Source organism: Poecile atricapillus, chromosome 1 (assembly GCF_030490865.1).
Source record: "Poecile atricapillus isolate bPoeAtr1 chromosome 1, bPoeAtr1.hap1, whole genome shotgun sequence".
Lineage (NCBI taxonomy): Eukaryota > Metazoa > Chordata > Aves > Passeriformes > Paridae > Poecile > Poecile atricapillus.
The window spans coordinates 76,261,540-76,279,899 of record NC_081249.1 but is presented as its reverse complement, the minus strand read 5'-3'; the positions used below and the strand labels follow the sequence as shown (position 1 = coordinate 76,279,899).

General features: G+C 38.5%; 1 protein-coding gene across 1 annotated transcript in view; it reads right to left on the bottom strand.

Moving 5' to 3' along the window:
• TRPC6 (transient receptor potential cation channel subfamily C member 6) overlaps positions 1–18,360 on the bottom strand; it is a 78,973-nt gene that overhangs the window by 14,933 nt on the left and 45,680 nt on the right. The window contains exons 2-7 of the mRNA XM_058829287.1: positions 16,383–17,157; positions 8,233–8,418; positions 6,208–6,372; positions 4,077–4,290; positions 2,061–2,288; positions 99–363 (exon numbers count right to left, since the gene is read on the bottom strand). Coding sequence (XP_058685270.1) covers positions 99–363; positions 2,061–2,288; positions 4,077–4,290; positions 6,208–6,372; positions 8,233–8,418; positions 16,383–17,157 — 1,833 coding nt within the window. The remainder of the gene's footprint in view (positions 1–98; positions 364–2,060; positions 2,289–4,076; positions 4,291–6,207; positions 6,373–8,232; positions 8,419–16,382; positions 17,158–18,360) is intronic.

The following is an 18,360-nucleotide window of genomic DNA, read 5'->3' as shown; positions in this document are numbered from 1 at the left end:
CCACACACAGAATTACTGCAGCATTGCAGAGAACATTGAGTATTTTATTGGGTCATTGTTAAGAAAACAAAGGTTACAGTTTAATCAGTTGTACTTACGTTGTGAACGCTTCATTTTGTTTTGCCCCCAGATAGTAGGAATAGAGATTAAACATGCCTATCATGAAAGCCACAAACACCATGATAAATATCACCATGAACTTGAAGATGTCTTTCACGGTTCTCCCAAGTGATATCTGCAGTGGTCCAAAGCTTTCATTAGCTGGTAAGATGTAGGCTATCCGTGAGAAACTTAACACCACTGCAATTGCATACAGCCCTTCAGAAATTATCTGAGGATCAGACGGATCCCAGTTTATTCTGGCTGGAAAGAAAAGATGAGAATTCCTGTCAGTATAACGTGTGCTTATTTATGGGAGGTCTTTATGGACCACCTGCTGCCAGCGCTCTGCCTAATGTAGCCCAGGATACCACTGGCCTTCTGTGCTGCACCGGCCCATTGCTGGCTCACGTTCAACCTGGAGTCAGCAAGTTATTTTTGCTTGCCCGTGAGAAAACCTGGCATTAAATATTCACTGTTAATATTATCCATACACAAGCATACTTCAGTGTCCATGCATACATGAATAAATGCCTCAACTAGTTGCTTTTAAGACTTATGTGAAATTTTTAACTTTCCAGTAAAATTTATATGACTACAATTTAATATGTTTCAGAATATATACATTTTAATTGCTCTGCTTTTCTGCAGTCTGGATAACGCAAAAATGCAACCTTTTGAGAAATAATATCTGAAGAACAGAATAGAGACAGAAACTGATGTTATTCAGTATCTACAGAAAAATACCTAATAATGAGAGATGTGGTGGTGTTGAGAGTGCACACAAGTCAATAGTCCTTCATTTTTTATCATTTGGGCAAAATAGCTTCTAGAACTTCCCAAATATACCAAGCAAGTTTATTAACATTTTTATCTCTTACTAGTAAAGAGAGTGAATTGAGAAATATTAAAGAAGAAGAATAGAGCCTCTGAGTATATATAAAATATATTTTGGTTTTGTTAACAAAGCAGGTTTAAGAACTTCCTGCATCTCATTGCTCAGTTCTGCATTACAGTACATTCCATTCACAGTTGCACCACCACGGACTGGTTTGCAGGACTGTATTGTGTAATTGAACAGATTAAAATAATCTAGAAAAGGGGTGGGTGACAGTGAGTTTATTTTGATATTAGATAATTTCAGTGCTGTCTAGAACCATCTACAAAAAGATGTACAAACACAGACAGGGAAACTATGATTCAATAGTAGAATCATAGAATAAACTGAGTCAGAAGGGAGCCATGAGGATCATCAAGTCCAACTCCTATCCCTGCACAGCACCATCCCAAGAGTCACACCATCTGCCAGAGACTGTCGTCCAAACACTTCTTGAACTCCGTCAGGCTGGTGCTGTGCCCACTTCCCTGGGGAGCCTGTTCCAGTTCCAAAACACCTTCTGGGTGAAGAGCCTTTTCCTGGTATCCAACCTAAACCTCCCCTGACACAGCTTCAGGCCAGTCCCTCAAGTCCTGCCACAGAGAAGAGATCAGTGCCTGCCCCTCACCTTCCCCTCACAAGGAAGCTGTAACTACAGTGAGGTCTCCCCTCAGTCTCCTCCAGGCTGAACAGACCAGGGGACCTCAGCCGTTCCTCATACAGCTTCTCCAGTCCCTTCACCATCTTCCCTGCCCTCCTTTGGACACTCTCCAATAGTTAAATGTCTTTTTTATATTGTGGCACCCTGAGCTGCCCCCAGCACTGAGGTGAGGCTGCCCCAGCTCAGAGCAGAGCAGGACAATCCCCTCCCCTGCCCGGCTGTGATGCTGTGCCTGATGCCCCCCAGGACAGGGTTGGCCCTCCTGGCTGCCAGGGCACTGCTGGCTCATGATCAACTTGCCATAAGGATAAGAAAGAGAAGGAGTGTGAACTTCTTCAGTATGACATTGTGAAACTATGGTATTGGAGACTAATTAAAAGAAAATCCTTTGGCTTAGGCCCAAGAATAGTGCAATCAACTCACCCAAGGTGTAGTATTTTATGCTGGGCTCCAGTGTTGGACTTGTCAGATCTTTCATATTTGCATCAACGATGTTCTGGGCTCTGGATGCATGCCAAAATGCCATAAACCTTGCTATAAATGATGCTGCAAAAATTGCTAACATACCAAAATCAAGCATATTCCATAACTCAAACAGGTATTCCTTTGGACCTTGAGACCAAATTTCTTTACATTCAGACCATATCATGCCTGTATAAGACAGAACAGAGAAAACAGTGTGTTCCTTATTCATCATGCTTGTTTTATGTTTTTATTATACATAGAACATGTGCTTGGTTGCTGTCAAACTCAAAACTATTTTGATTCGTGGGAGTTCAAACACAAAATTAAATCCTTGGACTCACAAATTCATATAGATTCTGAGACTTCTTTCTCATCTGAGTAATAATAACAATAATCTTTCAGACTGTTTTTTCCTGTAAACCTACAAAAGCTTTCCAAGAGAGGAATGCACTGTGAGTACTACCGTCAACAGATGAAGATGAACACAGGAAGAGACGAGAAGAGCAGAAAGGCTCTGGCATGAACATATATTGGTGGTAGAGCCAATAAGTAATTCAGAATTTCTTATTAGCCATTACCCTGGGTACAGTCTCTCTTATATCTGTGACAAACAATCATGAAAGTAAGACTCAGATTTAATGCTTCTTCAATAGGACAAAGGTATCTGTTTCATTCCTAACTACCATCCCTTAGTAATAAAACATAAGTACAGTATCAGCTTATGCCAGCTTTTTTTATTGTGAAAATTATTTTTAATTTTCAAGATAAAAATTATGTAATTATGAAGTACAATTCTAGGATTCTAAAGAGAGTTAATAACTGAATGGGTAATGTCACTAATTTTTACACTTATCAGGTTGAAAGTACTTTCCATAATTTTTAGCTAAGGACAAGAATAATGTCAATTACAGTAGCTAAATTCAATGTCACATCTGTATGCATGAATCAATTTTTCATAAACTGTCTTACACATGACACTGAAATAAAAATAGATTAAATTATCACACTAGAACCTCAAATAAGGACATTATTATTTACTTCTTTATTATCAGATGAAAATATTGATATTTATAGATTTTGGAAATCTAAATGCTATATTATTTCTATAATAGACCATTATAATAATTTAAAACAGCTTTACAATTAAATAAATAAATAATGCCAAGGTCTTTTAAAGCTTTAAAAATCAGTTGGTATACAAATTTCAATCACAGTGAGGTCATGAAAGAAAAATACTTTAAATGCATAAGCTCTTGAATGGATTGCTTGAATTTAACTCTCACATATTAATGATTTAACTAACAACTAGAACCCAGTTCCTTAAAATATTTGAGCATCTAAACCCTACTGGACTAAAAGGATTTGTAAGTAAGAATCTGACAGCTAAAATATTTTGGAAGGGGTCTGCTCAAGTTCTGATGCTGAAGAGTTCTACATCACCAAATTGAATGGGTCAGCTCAGAGTACTACTCAATAGCACTCATTTTACTCCTGTGTTGGGATGGAAAAATCTACCACCAAATCTTCAGGGACCTATATTCCTCTCTTTTGTCACTAATATATTCATCTAAACACTATTAGTACTGCAGGCATGCTTGCAAAATAAGAGAATAAGAGACAATTGGACACAAAAAGTCTTAGCTCATCATTTAAAAATCTTTTTCCTTGGAAGCTCACACTGTGACTCAACTACTCCAAAAACTAGTAGACACTTTGCTTTGATATTCATAAATCTGAATTAATTCATATTCAGATAATATGGATTTCACATAAATACTTAGTCTGCATGTGATCAACTGGACACATGAATCCCACTGCCATCCAATAAAAACCACAAGGCCCATGTGGGAATGAAGACAGCTGAATAAACTCCCTTTGTTGCAATTTTTACACAAAACATTAAAAGGAAAGGATTCAGTTGAGTTCAGCTTCACCTATAATCATAGCGAGACAAATTTAAGCAAAAATTTTTACCTATTACCCAAGAAATAATGAGCATCTCCATCCATGAGAAACAGGATGTTTTCATCCTAAAAAGCTGTTTTACATTGTCTGTTGTTTCATTAGGTCGGAGTTTGGTGCCATCAAACCTGTCAGCTGCATTCATGACAAGCAGACCAAGAAAAATGGTGAAAGAGGCTGCATGGGCTACAAACTTCATAAATGGTCCACGCATTATCCTCCCCAGCTGCAACAGAGATTAAGAAACACAAGGATATTTCAGTGACTGATTCCAAATAAAATGTATATAATAAGAACAATAACGCAGATAATCCCGTCTTTCAATAACATGGAGGAACAAGTATTTGAAAATGCTTGTATACTATGATGCCCTGTTCACAGTCATCTTTAGAAGTTTTTACTGATTTGCTATTTTCAGAGGAATAATCTATCAGTTTCACTGCTAGGCTACCAGGGATAAATTAACAGTGTGTCCTGGTTTAGGGCAAATTTGTGAGGAAACTTCCAAAGTGAAACTGAAATGAAAAAATATAAAATATATATTTTAACTAAGTGATTTGAAATAATGCTGTAATTATTTTTGTGGCATCTATGTCTATTATAGATAATACAGAGGAAAATCTATTATAGTTGTTGAATTTCTTAATGCTAGGCAGCTTCATTGTGAGGCAAGACAGAAAATAAGATTTTGGCACACTTACTAATATCATTATCACCATGAGTGAATTATGAAGAAAAGAATTCAATTTCCTGACTGATGTGATACTCAATTTAGCACAATTATTGTGCCTTTTCCCAACTTATTTTCTTTTTTTAAAAAAAGTCGTGACACCTCAAAAGTTATATTTGTTCTGTAGAGTCTTAATTTCCTCCTGACTTGTACAATGGAAAAGCTCTCAGCTTTGTAATGACTACAAAATGACTAAAAGAAACTTAAAAAATGGTTTACTGCAACACTTTAAAAACCTAAAAGTTCTGTAAAAACTCATATGTGGTTGAATTTTTAGCAATTTTTCAATTCTGATAGTGCCTGTATTTATATGAAAAGTCTTAGCTTGTCCACTTAGTCAGCAGCTGCAGAAAAGTACTTCTTAATTTTAGATTGACTGCATTATATATGACAAATAAATCATTGAGGGAGAAAAATAACAAGTGGGTAAGTCACTGCTCTTGTACCTTGAGGCATTTTAAGAGAAAACTATTCTTAAAACCCCTAGTCACAATAACAAAAAGTGAAAATAATGCAATGATTTTTACTGTCTAAATCAAAAGACATGAAAAAAATATGGCAAAACTTGAGGCCCGCCTTTCTCATCTCAGAGAACAATGAAAAAAACAAAGACCCCAGTCCTCTCTTTAAACGTTCTTTTTCCCCTGAAATCATTGCACAGAGTTCAACCTGCTAGAATTGTGGATCTCATACTGCAACACATTGAACAATCCTTATAGGAGGCCATTTATTCCGTCTAACATACTTTCAAGTGAATTTTTCCATTAGTGTCCTCTCAGAATGGATACTGGCCAGCTGAAACAGGGGTTCAACACAAAGGTCAGTGAGGTCAGAAACTGCAACCCATCTTTATTGGAAAGGTCTTCCATACTACATATCTACCAAACCTGATATACTGGTAGCATCCAATCCCAGAAAGTGCATTGCAAGTGAAAGCAGGGCAGGCTGTGCAACTGCCTTGAAGGCCTCTTGGAATGTGATGAATAGTAGCATTGTCTTGACTGTTATCTATTTATTTTTAATCATGAAAAAGAAAATTGCCTTTGAGGTGACCGGAATCAACCCACAGCTTAGATCAGTTTAGACCTGAATCAATGATGAGTACCCTCTGCATCTGCCTGCTAAGGTAAGAATTAAGTGAAAAACTGTTTGACTCATTGTTTATAAAGCAGGATTTCCTCAAGGCAACACTTGGTCAAACACTGTAACTTAGTTGACTTCATACTGCAATTGACACGACACATTTACCTGTCTTAATTACAATTGTCTGAATGTGCAACCTTGTAGCATTCTACTCTGACTTGGCTTTAAAACAACATGCTTCTGAGGTATTACTTGAGTGTGTCTTTGTCATAAAGGAATTTACGTGCAGAGGGGTTATTAGGAGGCTGTGACAAGGTTTCCCAGGCTGACCTTACTGCAAGGAGCAATCCAATAGGCCATGGAGAGGAAGGGCAGTCCGACTGCAACCGCGAGGACAACCAGAAACTTCACTGCCATCGTCTGCTGCCGCAAACCTGACAAATTCTCGTACCAAATCGAGAGGAGCTGCTGCTGGCAGTTTGGGTGTGCTACAAACTAATAATAAAAAAAAAGGGCACAAAACTAATACTGTTATCAGAATAAGTTCTGTTAAAATACAGCTATAGGAAGTGCATTAAGAATGCTAGAATATTGAAAAGGCAGCTTATATTCAAAGGAGCATTATAGGGGCATAAGAAAAACTATTTTGAAAAGCCAAATCTCCCAACAAACAGGTATGTTACCATCAGCAATTAATACTTTAACTTAAAAAACTTATTTATTAACACTATGTTACATCGCAAACTATGAATTTCATCTGAGGCTAATTTATCTGGGCAAACTCTATATGTTTCTGACATTTATAATTTTAATTTTACTGCTTCAGAAATTCCAATGTTTTGAATCTTTTTTTCTGCAAAAAACACTACATAATCTTCACTTAGGAAAGAAAGAATATGTCCTATTTTCACATGTTAACACAGAAAATACAATTTTTCTCAGCTGGCATGAGAAAACAGCTGTCACATTTGCAGGAAATCAGATGAGGATTATTTATAACTCGGTTCTGGAACCATTTGGACAAACTGCAAACCTGACAATTCTGTCCCATAAGGCTCTCTGTGTCCTCTAGACAGTGTAAGAAGCATCTTACAAAGGTAGATGTTAAAAAATAGTAGATTCCTGTGCACTGTACATTTTAAATCCAAATCTATAAATAAAAAATTAATGGAATGTAGCATTTTTTTTCTAGATCCTTTTTCTATACTTAAAAGATGACTGGCCGAAGGTACAGGAAATGTCTTTATTGAGGTAAGAGGAAGCATTGCAAGAAAGTTCACATTTGCAGAAGTGCTAAGACTCAAGCAGTATGAAGGACCCAAGCTGTAATCTGTTGTCTTCAACAGCTGTTTCAGCTCTCTTTAGTGACTGCAGTTTGGCAAGTGTTTTGTAGGTTTTTGTTCATATACTGGTTTAGCCAAAATAGTTTTTTTCTTTTCTTCCATTCACGAACACATAAATACACCTCACATATAAATTTTTTGTGTGTCCCCCAGGGATGTGAACTCAATTTTTGTAAAAATTTATGGCAACATTCTTTTGAAGTATACTTTTTATCTGTGTCTTCTTGATCTTTGTTCGTGCAAACTTCAGCACACAAATTGTTTCTCACCAGTTGACACAAGTCACCTAGAATTTTACAACCTATATTATCCAAGACAAATTTCCTGGGAAATTCCAATGTTTATGCAGCTACAAACTCAGCTGGTTTTACTGAGCGATATTCAGATGGGGAGCAGAATATTAAACTGACAGTAGAAATGAAAGCAAACCATAGAAGGGCCAGTAATTCTTGGCACTGCCTAAAACCTGATTTCTCCTGAACGAAGAACCACAGTACTGATATTCCTAGGTTGTGTCTCTGATCCCTCTGTACAGACACAAACACAGTTTCTGTGAGACATGAAATTTCTCCAGGTTTTCTCAAATTTCTGAGCAAGACACAACAGCTTGACAAAAACTCATATCAACATCTATTATGCAGTGCACTGGGACTGATGTGCTATTCTCTAGCTCTTATTAAATCTTACATTTTTCCAGGCTTCAGAAGTAACGCAAAATTTTTCCATCTTTTTTCTTTAAAAAACCAGATTTAAAATAAAAATATATATAAAAAAATTTTTGCATATTGTCTTAGAGTCATTTGCTCTCATCCTCATTGTAACCAGTATTCACCTTAAATATCTGCTTCTTGTTTATACTGCAAATGAGGATTCTTTTGATTGTAAACCAACAGTGTCCAAAGGGCCCAAATATTAATTTCAGTGTTGCAGGCTACCAAAACATAAAATTTAACAATAGCACAATTTTATACCACCATCATGACATGCCTGTTTGGTCAACATAATTGCTTACTTTTTTAACTTCATACTTGATGGCGAGTTTTAAGCGGCTGAGGCTGGGACGACCATGCTCTCCGTTATTATGGCTCATCTCTACATCACCATTCAAAATAGCTTCCACTTCTTCTGTATTTCTGCACAAATCAAGCAGCCCAACTACAAAATCTTTGCACTGCATAGACAATTTCTTGTAGTCATTCTAGAAAACAGAAGCAGAAAGAAAAAATCTTGGCATTTAGATCCAACGTGAGAGAAGCAATTCTACATTTCACCTACACATCAGTGAATATGAATAGCTTCTTTGCTATTGTTATGCTTTATTTTGTTATGCTTTTTTTCCTCAAGTGTTCAAGGGATGGAATCCATCTCACCTTGGGTGTCTTGCACATCAATATTATCAATTTTCACACCTGAGTCACTCCTCTAGACATGCTTTAGAGGAAATTAAAGTAGGAAAAAAAAACCCAAAAAACTTTCAGAAATGTAGTATGACACACTTTAATGACCAGTTCAAGTTGAGATGTATAGCACAGGGGAAATTCTTCTATTCACTGTCACAGAAGTCTAGAAAAGATGTAGAAAATTGCACTGTAGAGATTTCAGTTGAACAAGATAAGCATCCTACTCAGAGTACATCTAAAGAAATTCCCAGTCTTCTTCAGAATTTCATAAATATACTGAATTTTCTAAGGCCTAGAATTACTCTTGGAAACTTTGGACAGGAGTACTCATGTAGTCTCTGTGGCATGTTCAAAGTAGTTTTCTACAAATGTTTTTATTACAGTGACACATTTTCCCTTTTTCCAAACTGTTTTTCAGGGTATTCCCCCTTCCACTCTTAGTCTCTAGTTAGCCCCTTCTCTTCAAATACTTCCATCATACTAACCACCATCTAATGCATCCAATATCTCAACTTGGAAGGGAATAAGCATACAGGATACCCTAATTTATGTGCTGAGGGTGTACTTCATGCATCTTTGTGTTTTATTACCCACAACACTACAATAACAGTTATTACTTGGATATATTAAAGGATTGCATCCAAGTTTTACACTTCACTTTGCTTAGATGGATGCAAACATTCAGAGACAAATATTTACAGACACTATTTTACATCTATATAAAACTGCCAGTGATTTATTTTTTTAATAATATAAAATAAACAAGGTAACTCAGATCTGTCATAAAAACAAAAGGCTTTTGCTTCAATGTTGTTTCTCTACAAAGACAACAGACGCTAAATACTAAAACTAATAATTTCCTCACATTCTGAATAATATATTATTCATTAATATATTATTGCATTATTTGTTTTCCCTTCATTCAGATGAATAACAGGAGAGGTTAACCAAAATTCTGACTTCTGGCACTTCAGAAAGACATTTTTGAGAGTAATATTTCATGTTTGGCTTTCATTTTTGTGCAGAAGCTAAGATTCAGTATTCAGTATTTTTAACACACAAATTTTCTCTTGCAAATGAAAAGAAAATTAGCAATTTTCAATTCACAGAGGATAAACATAGAGGCAACTACTGACCCTTGTATGATTAGGTACCAACTCTTCCAAACTGATATTTGACCGTTGAATACCAATATTAAAAAAAAGTAACTTTCAATAAACATAAGAACAGTATAATTTGGCCTTCATAAGAACTTATGAAGCACTGTAATATATTAGTATGTGTATTTTTTCTGGTAGAAGATAGGTACATACATCCACACCCACATACTTCATCAGTATTTTCCAGATCAAGAGACTGACACCTGACATGGAGTTTCAAAACAGTATGTGAGGAGACCATGACTCTACAGGGGAATTATCCCTTCTGAATTTATGTTTGTACACAGTACCACAGCATATATCAGCATCCCATAAATGCATCCATAAAATCCATCCGTTTATCTTCTCATTTGCAAATGCAATAAAACAGTTCCCCCTCCTGTGAAATACTGCCACAGCTGTGACCAGTGGTGGTAGCTGAGATGAAAAGTTCTCGGCAGTCAGGTTATGTCAAACGAGCTTTGGGAAACTGAGCATTGCCCATCACTGCCCCCACCTCAACTGTTGCAAAGGCAAAGTCAGCTGAAGGCAGAACAAAAATGAAATGACAGCAGAAATAATCAATACACTCTTCAATGTCTCTGTCACATAAATAAAGATTCCCTCCCTGGGTCTCACGTCACCTACAATTTATGTGAGCCAAAGGAATGGAGCAATTTGTTTGGCTTAGCTTATTTTCAAAAAATGGACAAAGGCATGGAAAATGAGTTCTCCTTTACTGCATGTTGTAAACTTAGTGATTTAAAAAAAAAAGAACCCATTCCTGAGAAACTTTAAATTACAGTTGGAGGCTCTAAAAAGAATCAGCACTGAATTCTGCAGTAAAGCATGCGTGCTTTATTTCCTGCATGTGACAACATTGGTTCAGGGCTCCTCAGCAGTCTAGGAAAAAACAAATTGTTCCCAATTTCACAACACCAAGGATAAGGGAGCAGTTCTAGCTGCTCCCACCCTGCAGAAGGAAGGTGATGATTTGGGGTGAGCACTGTGGGCGATGAGGAACCATGGGAACAATGCTGATGGCAGAGGGGTGAGAGTGAGAGCTGCACTGCTGAGAGGAGTCACCCACCCTTGGTATTCCTGGCAGCTGCAGACTGTCTTGGGATGCCAAGTAAGGGAGCAAGCAGGCTCTTGTCGACTCTGAAAACCTCAGCTGACCCTGCTTTACCTCTGACCATGCAGCAGGAGACCACAGCCAGGAAAGCAGGAGAGCATCACTACAGCTGTATCTCCCAGAAGAAAGGGTCTTTTTTCACACAGTCTCCTGTGACCAGTCACAGGCTCCTGCTGTCCCCAGACTGTGCCTGGGATGAGAATGCTCTCAGGATGCAGACTGACACTGAACTCCATGGATGAGATGGAGACTGCTTCAGATCACACTCTGGCTCTGCTTGGTGAACTGCAGAGGCCAAGATCAGAAATATGGATACTGCTATACTAGAACTTAGGATTTCAAATTGGGATGTAATGTTTGGTTTAGGTGTCACGGTAGGTAGCTAAATACATTATTTCCCTTTTAAAGGTGGCCCTTATTCCTTCAGTGCTTCACTCTTTCTTCTCTAACAAGTGATGTTACTTTTTCTTTAGGAAAGCTGACAATAGCTGTAGTGAAGACTGGGGTCTCCACTGGGAGAAATGGGGTGCCATTTCTGTCAAAAAAACAACAAACAAACAGAAAATTAGACTTTGAGATGATAAATTAAATTTTGCTTCTCATCAGAAAAGCAAATTAGGACAATGTTATTAGGGGACTGCTTTACAGCAAACAGTAATATATCCACGTTTAACTTAAAAACACATTTTCCATTTCAGCCCTTTAAACAATGAACCAGTCAGTTGCCATTATAGTTGCAGTGGACTTCATAATAAATGCTAATCTTATCCATTTTGAATAGTACTGGGCCACAGCTGTCCCTCTCAAAACTTCAGGCCTTATCTCTGCAGGACAACATTTATCATATATCATCTACATCTTTATGTACATAGTAAAGATATTAGCTCTTAGGTGGGCAAACCATTGAGATGACAGAAAACATGAACACCATCTCCAAAAAAAAATATTCTATATAATATCAAACTTTGTAAAGCTGCACACTAAGCCATGTCCTGCACATGTTCTGAGGCAATCCCAAGTGCAAGTACAGGCTGGACAGAGAATGGATCAAGAAAAAACATAGAAGTAGGACTGGGAGTGCTGTGGATGAAAAACTCAACATGAGCCAGGAATGAGAGACTGCAGCCTAAAGAGTCATCTGTGTCCTGGGCTGCATCCAGAGCAGCGTGGGCAGCAGGGCCAGGGAGGGGATTCTGCCCCTCTGCTCTGCTCTGCTCAGACCCCACCTGCAGGGCTGCAGCAGCTCTGGGGTCCCCAACATAAGAAAGAGGTTGACTTGGAGCGAGTCCAGAGGAGGCCAACAAAGACAGTCAGAGGGCTGGAGCACCTCTCCCATGCAGACAGGCCAAGAACTGGTGCTGCTCAGCCTGGACAAGAGAAGGCTCCAGCAAAACCTTATAGAACCTTCCAGTACCTAAAGGGGCTCCAAGAGAGCTGGAGAGGGACTTCAGATAAAGGCCTGGATGGACAGGACCAGAGCCAATGTCCTTAAACTGAGGCAGCATAGGTTTAGGCTAGATATTTGGTGTGGGAAATGCAGGCACGGAGAGATCTCAGGGCCTTGAGCATACAGGCCCAGAGACAGAGATGGACACCATCTCAGTGCCTGACCTGAGACCTTGGAGAAAGTTTGGACCTTTAGAACAATGAAGCTATACAAACATGAAGAATAGAAGTCTGTAGTTTAAGTAGAAATATGTTTTAAGCAACTAGAAATATGTTTCATACAAGTAAATAAATATGTTAAATACAATAATAGAGATTCTGAAGTTTAGTATATAACCTGTTAGAGAGTTAGTTAGAAATTAAAGATGGAGCAATGTAAGTTGCAGTGTAGTGTTTGTTATATGATTGGATGAAAAAAGACGCATTGTGGCAGGTTCATGTGAGACAAAGCAATTGATGATTGGTTTATGAAGATGTTGGTGAGCTTTTGTGTAACTTGTTGATCGGCTAAAAAGTTTATAAAAGACATTGTAACTAGAGTTTAGAGGGCTTCTGAGGTGATGGCATTGAATGTAACATCTAAAGTGTCTCACCCTTCCATGAGACAATGTAATAAAATACCTGTTCTAACACCACTCAGTTGGCACTGTCTGCTCTGATCTCAATAATTAGGAAAAAATTCTTTACTGTAAGAGTAGTAAGGCACTGGAATAGGTTGTCCTTAGAGGACTTTCCATCCCTGGAGGTGTTCAAGGCCAGGTTAGATGGAGCTCTGAGTAACCTGGTCTAATGGAAGGTTCCCTGCCCTGGCAGCGGGGTTGGAACTAGATGATTTTTAAGGTCACTTGCAACCTAAACCATTCTATGTTTCTATGACACAAAAACTAAATTAAATGGTCTTCAGAAAATCCTGAAGATCTCAGAATTACTCAGGAAGCCTGAATTAGTTATTTGTTTGGTACAAAAATATTTCTGTGCTTTACATGTGTGTCCAGTTATTCTCCCTTCAGAAGTAATCTACTTTTTTTGTGATTTTACTCCTATTAATGTTTATCCAAAATACTCTTAAATACTGCAACACTTTTAATACTTTCAACAAAATGCAAAAGGCATGTAGTGCTAGATGACACTACTGCATAGATTTGTAGAAAGAAAGGGGTTTATTCCAGAGAATAATGGTGTCCCCTGACAAAAAAGGCATTTCCTTTTTTTGAATGAATCACAGTTTCATAGCCAGTGTGCTCTCTAATATTAGGAGAGAGAAGCAATTTATAGAATAGTCATAAAGCAACCAGCATCACAGTTTAGCACTGATCCTTCCTATTTCATCAGAGGACAACCTTGAAATTATCTGTGTCACTGGCTGCTGTAGGCAACCACCTGACAGTTCCCCTGCTACAATACCCTATCAGCACTATAAAGTAGATTACCTAAAAATAGATCATCTGATAATATCAGAATATTCTGATAATATCAAAAAGCTCAGTTTTAATTTAGGTAAGGTCTGAAATGCTTTGAATGGCTCAGGCTAACCCTAGGTGGAGCTAAAGATTTGCCATGTCCAGCTAACCTATGCACTAAAAATATACTTGTTTTAATTACACTAACACAGGTAAAGCATTTTTACCAAACGCACACTTTTATGCAGTGACTACACTCTCCAAATAATTGTAGCAAACTCCTGAAATAAAGCAAGGGTAACAATTTTTTAGATTAATTGCTGCAAGCAGGTGTATGAACTCGCAAGGACACAAACAAGCCCTGACTCAGTAAAGCTGACAGCCTCCATTTCTCGTAACTTTTACACACTTGTACTGCCTCCACTGAATTTAGGGCAGGTATTTTGCAGTCAAGTCCCTGGCCTATCTAGATATTGTAAATGTCACTGCTTATCAATAGTGTAAATGTCAAATCTCATCAATTCTGTTATAAATGTACTCCACAGTCTTTAATATTTATCCAGAACCACCTCATGGTTTTAGTATCTCTAAAAACATTCCCAAAAGACCTTATAGTGTCAGCTGCCTGCTCCTGCTGGTGAAACCTTGAATTATTGAAGAGTCAAATTTCTGTGTTGCCTTGTGCTTGCGCTCCTCACTGTTCCTATTCCACTCCATTCTATCCAAAGAGTTCCCAGCAGAGCCTGGATGATTAATGCCCAGCAGTATGGAGCTCCTTTGTCTCTCATCTAACCTAATCTAATCTCCTAATTCTGCTGAGAAATCCAAAATCTGTTAAAATTCTTTTTGCAACACTACACTAGAAGTGAAGCTCTCATTTTAGAGAAAGCAACTGAGACAAAAGAGGAATTGGAAAAACAGAAGTCACCAAAGAAGGACCTCCTCATGACACTTCAGTGCTGGCTGCAGAAGCTTGTTCTGTGACCCAGCCTGCCGCCTGGGCTCTCACCTGTGTGCTCCATTCCCTGCCTGGTGGTGCCACAGACAGGAACTGTGCTCCCACTCATCCCACTGATTGTGTACCGTAGCACACATTTGAAGGGCACCTCTTCCTGGCTGTTCCAGATGATGAGCTTATTTATCTTTATAAATAATCTTGGCTTGTGTCACTCCAACTCTGGTAAAGGGATCTGTACAGTCCCTACAAATCAGACATGCTATTTATCTCAGCATAGATGTGAACTTAACAGGCTGCACTTACAGCTTATGAAAAATGTTCTGTTCTAAATTTACTCTGCTTTAAGTTAATCAAGTCCTTTTGTTCCCATCAGCAGCTGCTAAAGAGAAAGAAGTATGTGGTTTCAATAGTCTTCTTTGAACTGCACATAGAATCAGTGGATGAAATCTGTCCACTGAGGTCCTAAAGGTTTCTGCAAGGGACCTCATGGGGCACATATTCATCCTCTGCAATAATCTGAAATGGTCCTCCCAGCATTTTTTTTTTTCTTCCCTCCAATTTCAGCAGTTCAGCTGCTGTTTTCAAGATCACCTTGTACATTCCTCCTCCTTATTTCCCCTCTCCAAGAAATATCCCATCTTCTTATAATAGACTGGTGCCACAAAGACATACCTGTGAGCACAAGTCCAGGGAAATTCATTCAGAACTGCAGCACCTCAGCTAAGGTTGGCTAAGTAGAGACAGATTCACAGTCCTGTGAACTGTACCACTATTAAGATTATTGTTAAATACTGATCATGATAACTTCAAACAGTTGCTAACACAATGTTGGAAATTATTCTATTACAGCTTTGGAAGGATGTTGATCTCCTACTAGTGAAGTCTATATATATTGCTCTGTCACAGGAGCATCTGTTTTTGACAGAGTCCCATGAGGCAAACCCAGGCTAAGTGATTTTAGCTAATATAGGTCATAAATAACATTAGCAATGTTTGCACAAGGCCTGACTTTGCATTTACTGACAGATAAGACCTTGCATTCTTACTGCCTTAACCAATGCTTCAAGAATCTAGGGAGCCTGGGTCTCAGCTATTCATTTATTTTTTTCAATAGCGTGCATTTACAAAATACTAAAATCTCTGTGTAACACCGAAAACAGCCTTTTAACTCTAGAGAGTTCACATATAACTAAGTACAAATAAGCAAGAAAGAAGAAGAAGTGAACAGAAATACCAGAATAGCACATTGAACAAGGAGGACATTTATTTAGAATCCTCCTTGTAAATGAATGCAAAACACTGTAAGAAGTATGAAAACTTCAGGTCCAAATACAAGAAGCTAAAGAGAATGCAAGAGGGTTTAATAGAATCATGCAACTTGTCTGTCATAAGTGACTGAAATGTACCACTTCAGTCTCCTCTTTACCCTGCTCTAAACCAGCTTCAGCCATGGGTTTGAAGGGCCTCCTTCACTCTCCTGCCTGATAGGAAGTAGAAAATTAGTTCACTGGCACATTCTACACAAGCAGCATGAATTACAATCAGCACACAGCAACGAGACTTTCACAAAGATTTAAATCTTCCATTCAGTAAAAAACTGCATTTTTCCCACATTATCTTGCTGATTTATGAAGGATAAAGTTTGCCGTTCTGTGTCTGCCAGAATCAGTGTCCCTCTACTCACCTTGAACTCCTTCTCAATGTTGGCAAGCACGGCCAGCTCATTGCTGAGCTCTAAGGCAGTCATGACAGGGTCTTCACTGGACAAAGACAGATAAGCAGGGCTGGCCAGACCTTTGTAGGCGTTGATCCTGGATCTAGAATGGCTGAAAGAGTCATGCTTTTGTTTCTGATTGCACTCGCTGCACTTGCAGAAATAGTCATGTGGCCTATCGATGCGAGCTCCTTTCCGCAGCAGGGTGTGCACGATCTCGTACTCGTGGCAGTGAGCAGCCAGAATGATGGGCGTGACGTCGTGGGAGAACCGCGTGCCATCCTCATCGTACGCGTAGAAGTCATCGTGCTGGAGTTCCGACTGACTGGGACTCAGAGCCAGCCTCTTGCCCTCGGCAAACGCGGGGTGGCTCAGGATGGCTTCCACTATCCGAACGTAGCCTTTGCTAATGGCCAAAAGCAAGGCATCCCCCACCCGGGCCAGGTTCTCCTTCTTCAGCAGCAGCTCCGTGATCTCCAGGTGCTCATTGGCCACTGCCAGCTGCAAGGCGTTCTGTCCCATGTAGTCCACGCAGTTCACGTTGAGGGAGGGACATTCCTCCAGCATTTTGCGAACCACCGGAATATTTCCATACTCAGCGGCATCCAGGAAGCGCTCCTCCTCCAGAGAAAGGCTGGTGGAGTGGTCATTGAACATGTAGGCTGGCCCTCGGCTGGCCTGCCTCCTGCCCTTCTCCCGGAGAATGGTCTGTCGCCGCAGGGCAAGTCTGTTCTCGTTGCCCCGCCTGTGTGCACACAGAGAAATTATTAGTTCTTCTTCATGCAAGGGCATATCCATTTTGAATAATAATTAATAAAAATATTCTAATCCTTTATCTGTTGTGCATTTTGAATGCAGCAGGGACACCAGGAACCCTGCCTTCGATGCATTTAGTAACCACTACTACTACACAACCTGAGAATCAATAGCCAGCTACATTTTATTTCAACAAGAAGAAAAAACTGTCATCAATCATCATTTAAAACTACACTTTTTTTCCCTTATTTTGTCCTCACAGCTCAGAGCAAGAACAAGCTACAGTGTGAAAGGAGTCAGCAGTCATGGGATGAGAAATGAGGGATTGCTCAGGACAGCAGGGCACACAAAGATGGAAACTCTCTAAAATCCCTTCTGTTTCACAAAAGTCATCCGGCTGACTTCATTTGTTCTTTTTCTCTCCTTCAGCAACCATCTAACTTATATTTGGCTCTAGTTTCTCCTCTTCACCCAGCTGATGATTTTCTGACATCTATAATTGAATGCTCAGGCATTAACTGAATCTGGACAAGATAAAGCACATCAAACACATTGTATGACATCTCCTACTCCCCATCTCCACCATTCTTTTCATTATTACAGTTCATAATCTTGATACGCTATTTATTCCTTCACTCAGGCACTTGCCAACAAATCCTGCTAATTCTTGATTAATGATAGCTCTGAAATGTTGTCCAGTCTGCTACTAATGAAATCCTCAGCCATTTCCAACCATAACTATTAAATACCTCATTAATAATTATTTAGTGATTATTATAAATAAAGTGAACATATCAAACTTAAGTTTTCTGAGAAATGTTACAAAATATGCTATATTCTCTTTAAAAAGGAGAAAATATAATTCACTAATTCAATCTTATTTCAGGCAATTAAGATCTCAATCTTCAATAGAAATTAAATTGCAAATAATTTTCTTTTCTAGAATTACTCTGCAAAACTACTTAATATTCCCCACAACTTCTTGTTTTTTCTTTATTGAATAGTAGCTTAATTATTCTATACATACATATGCTCAAATACACTTCAGTATTTCCCAAAAAAATAACCATAAGCATTATTTTATTCATTAAATACTAATGAATATGAATTTAAATGTCAGCAAAAAAATTAGTCTTTTGTGACTCAACATTTCTTCACAAAAAGAAACATTGCAAGGTATTATTTATTCTAG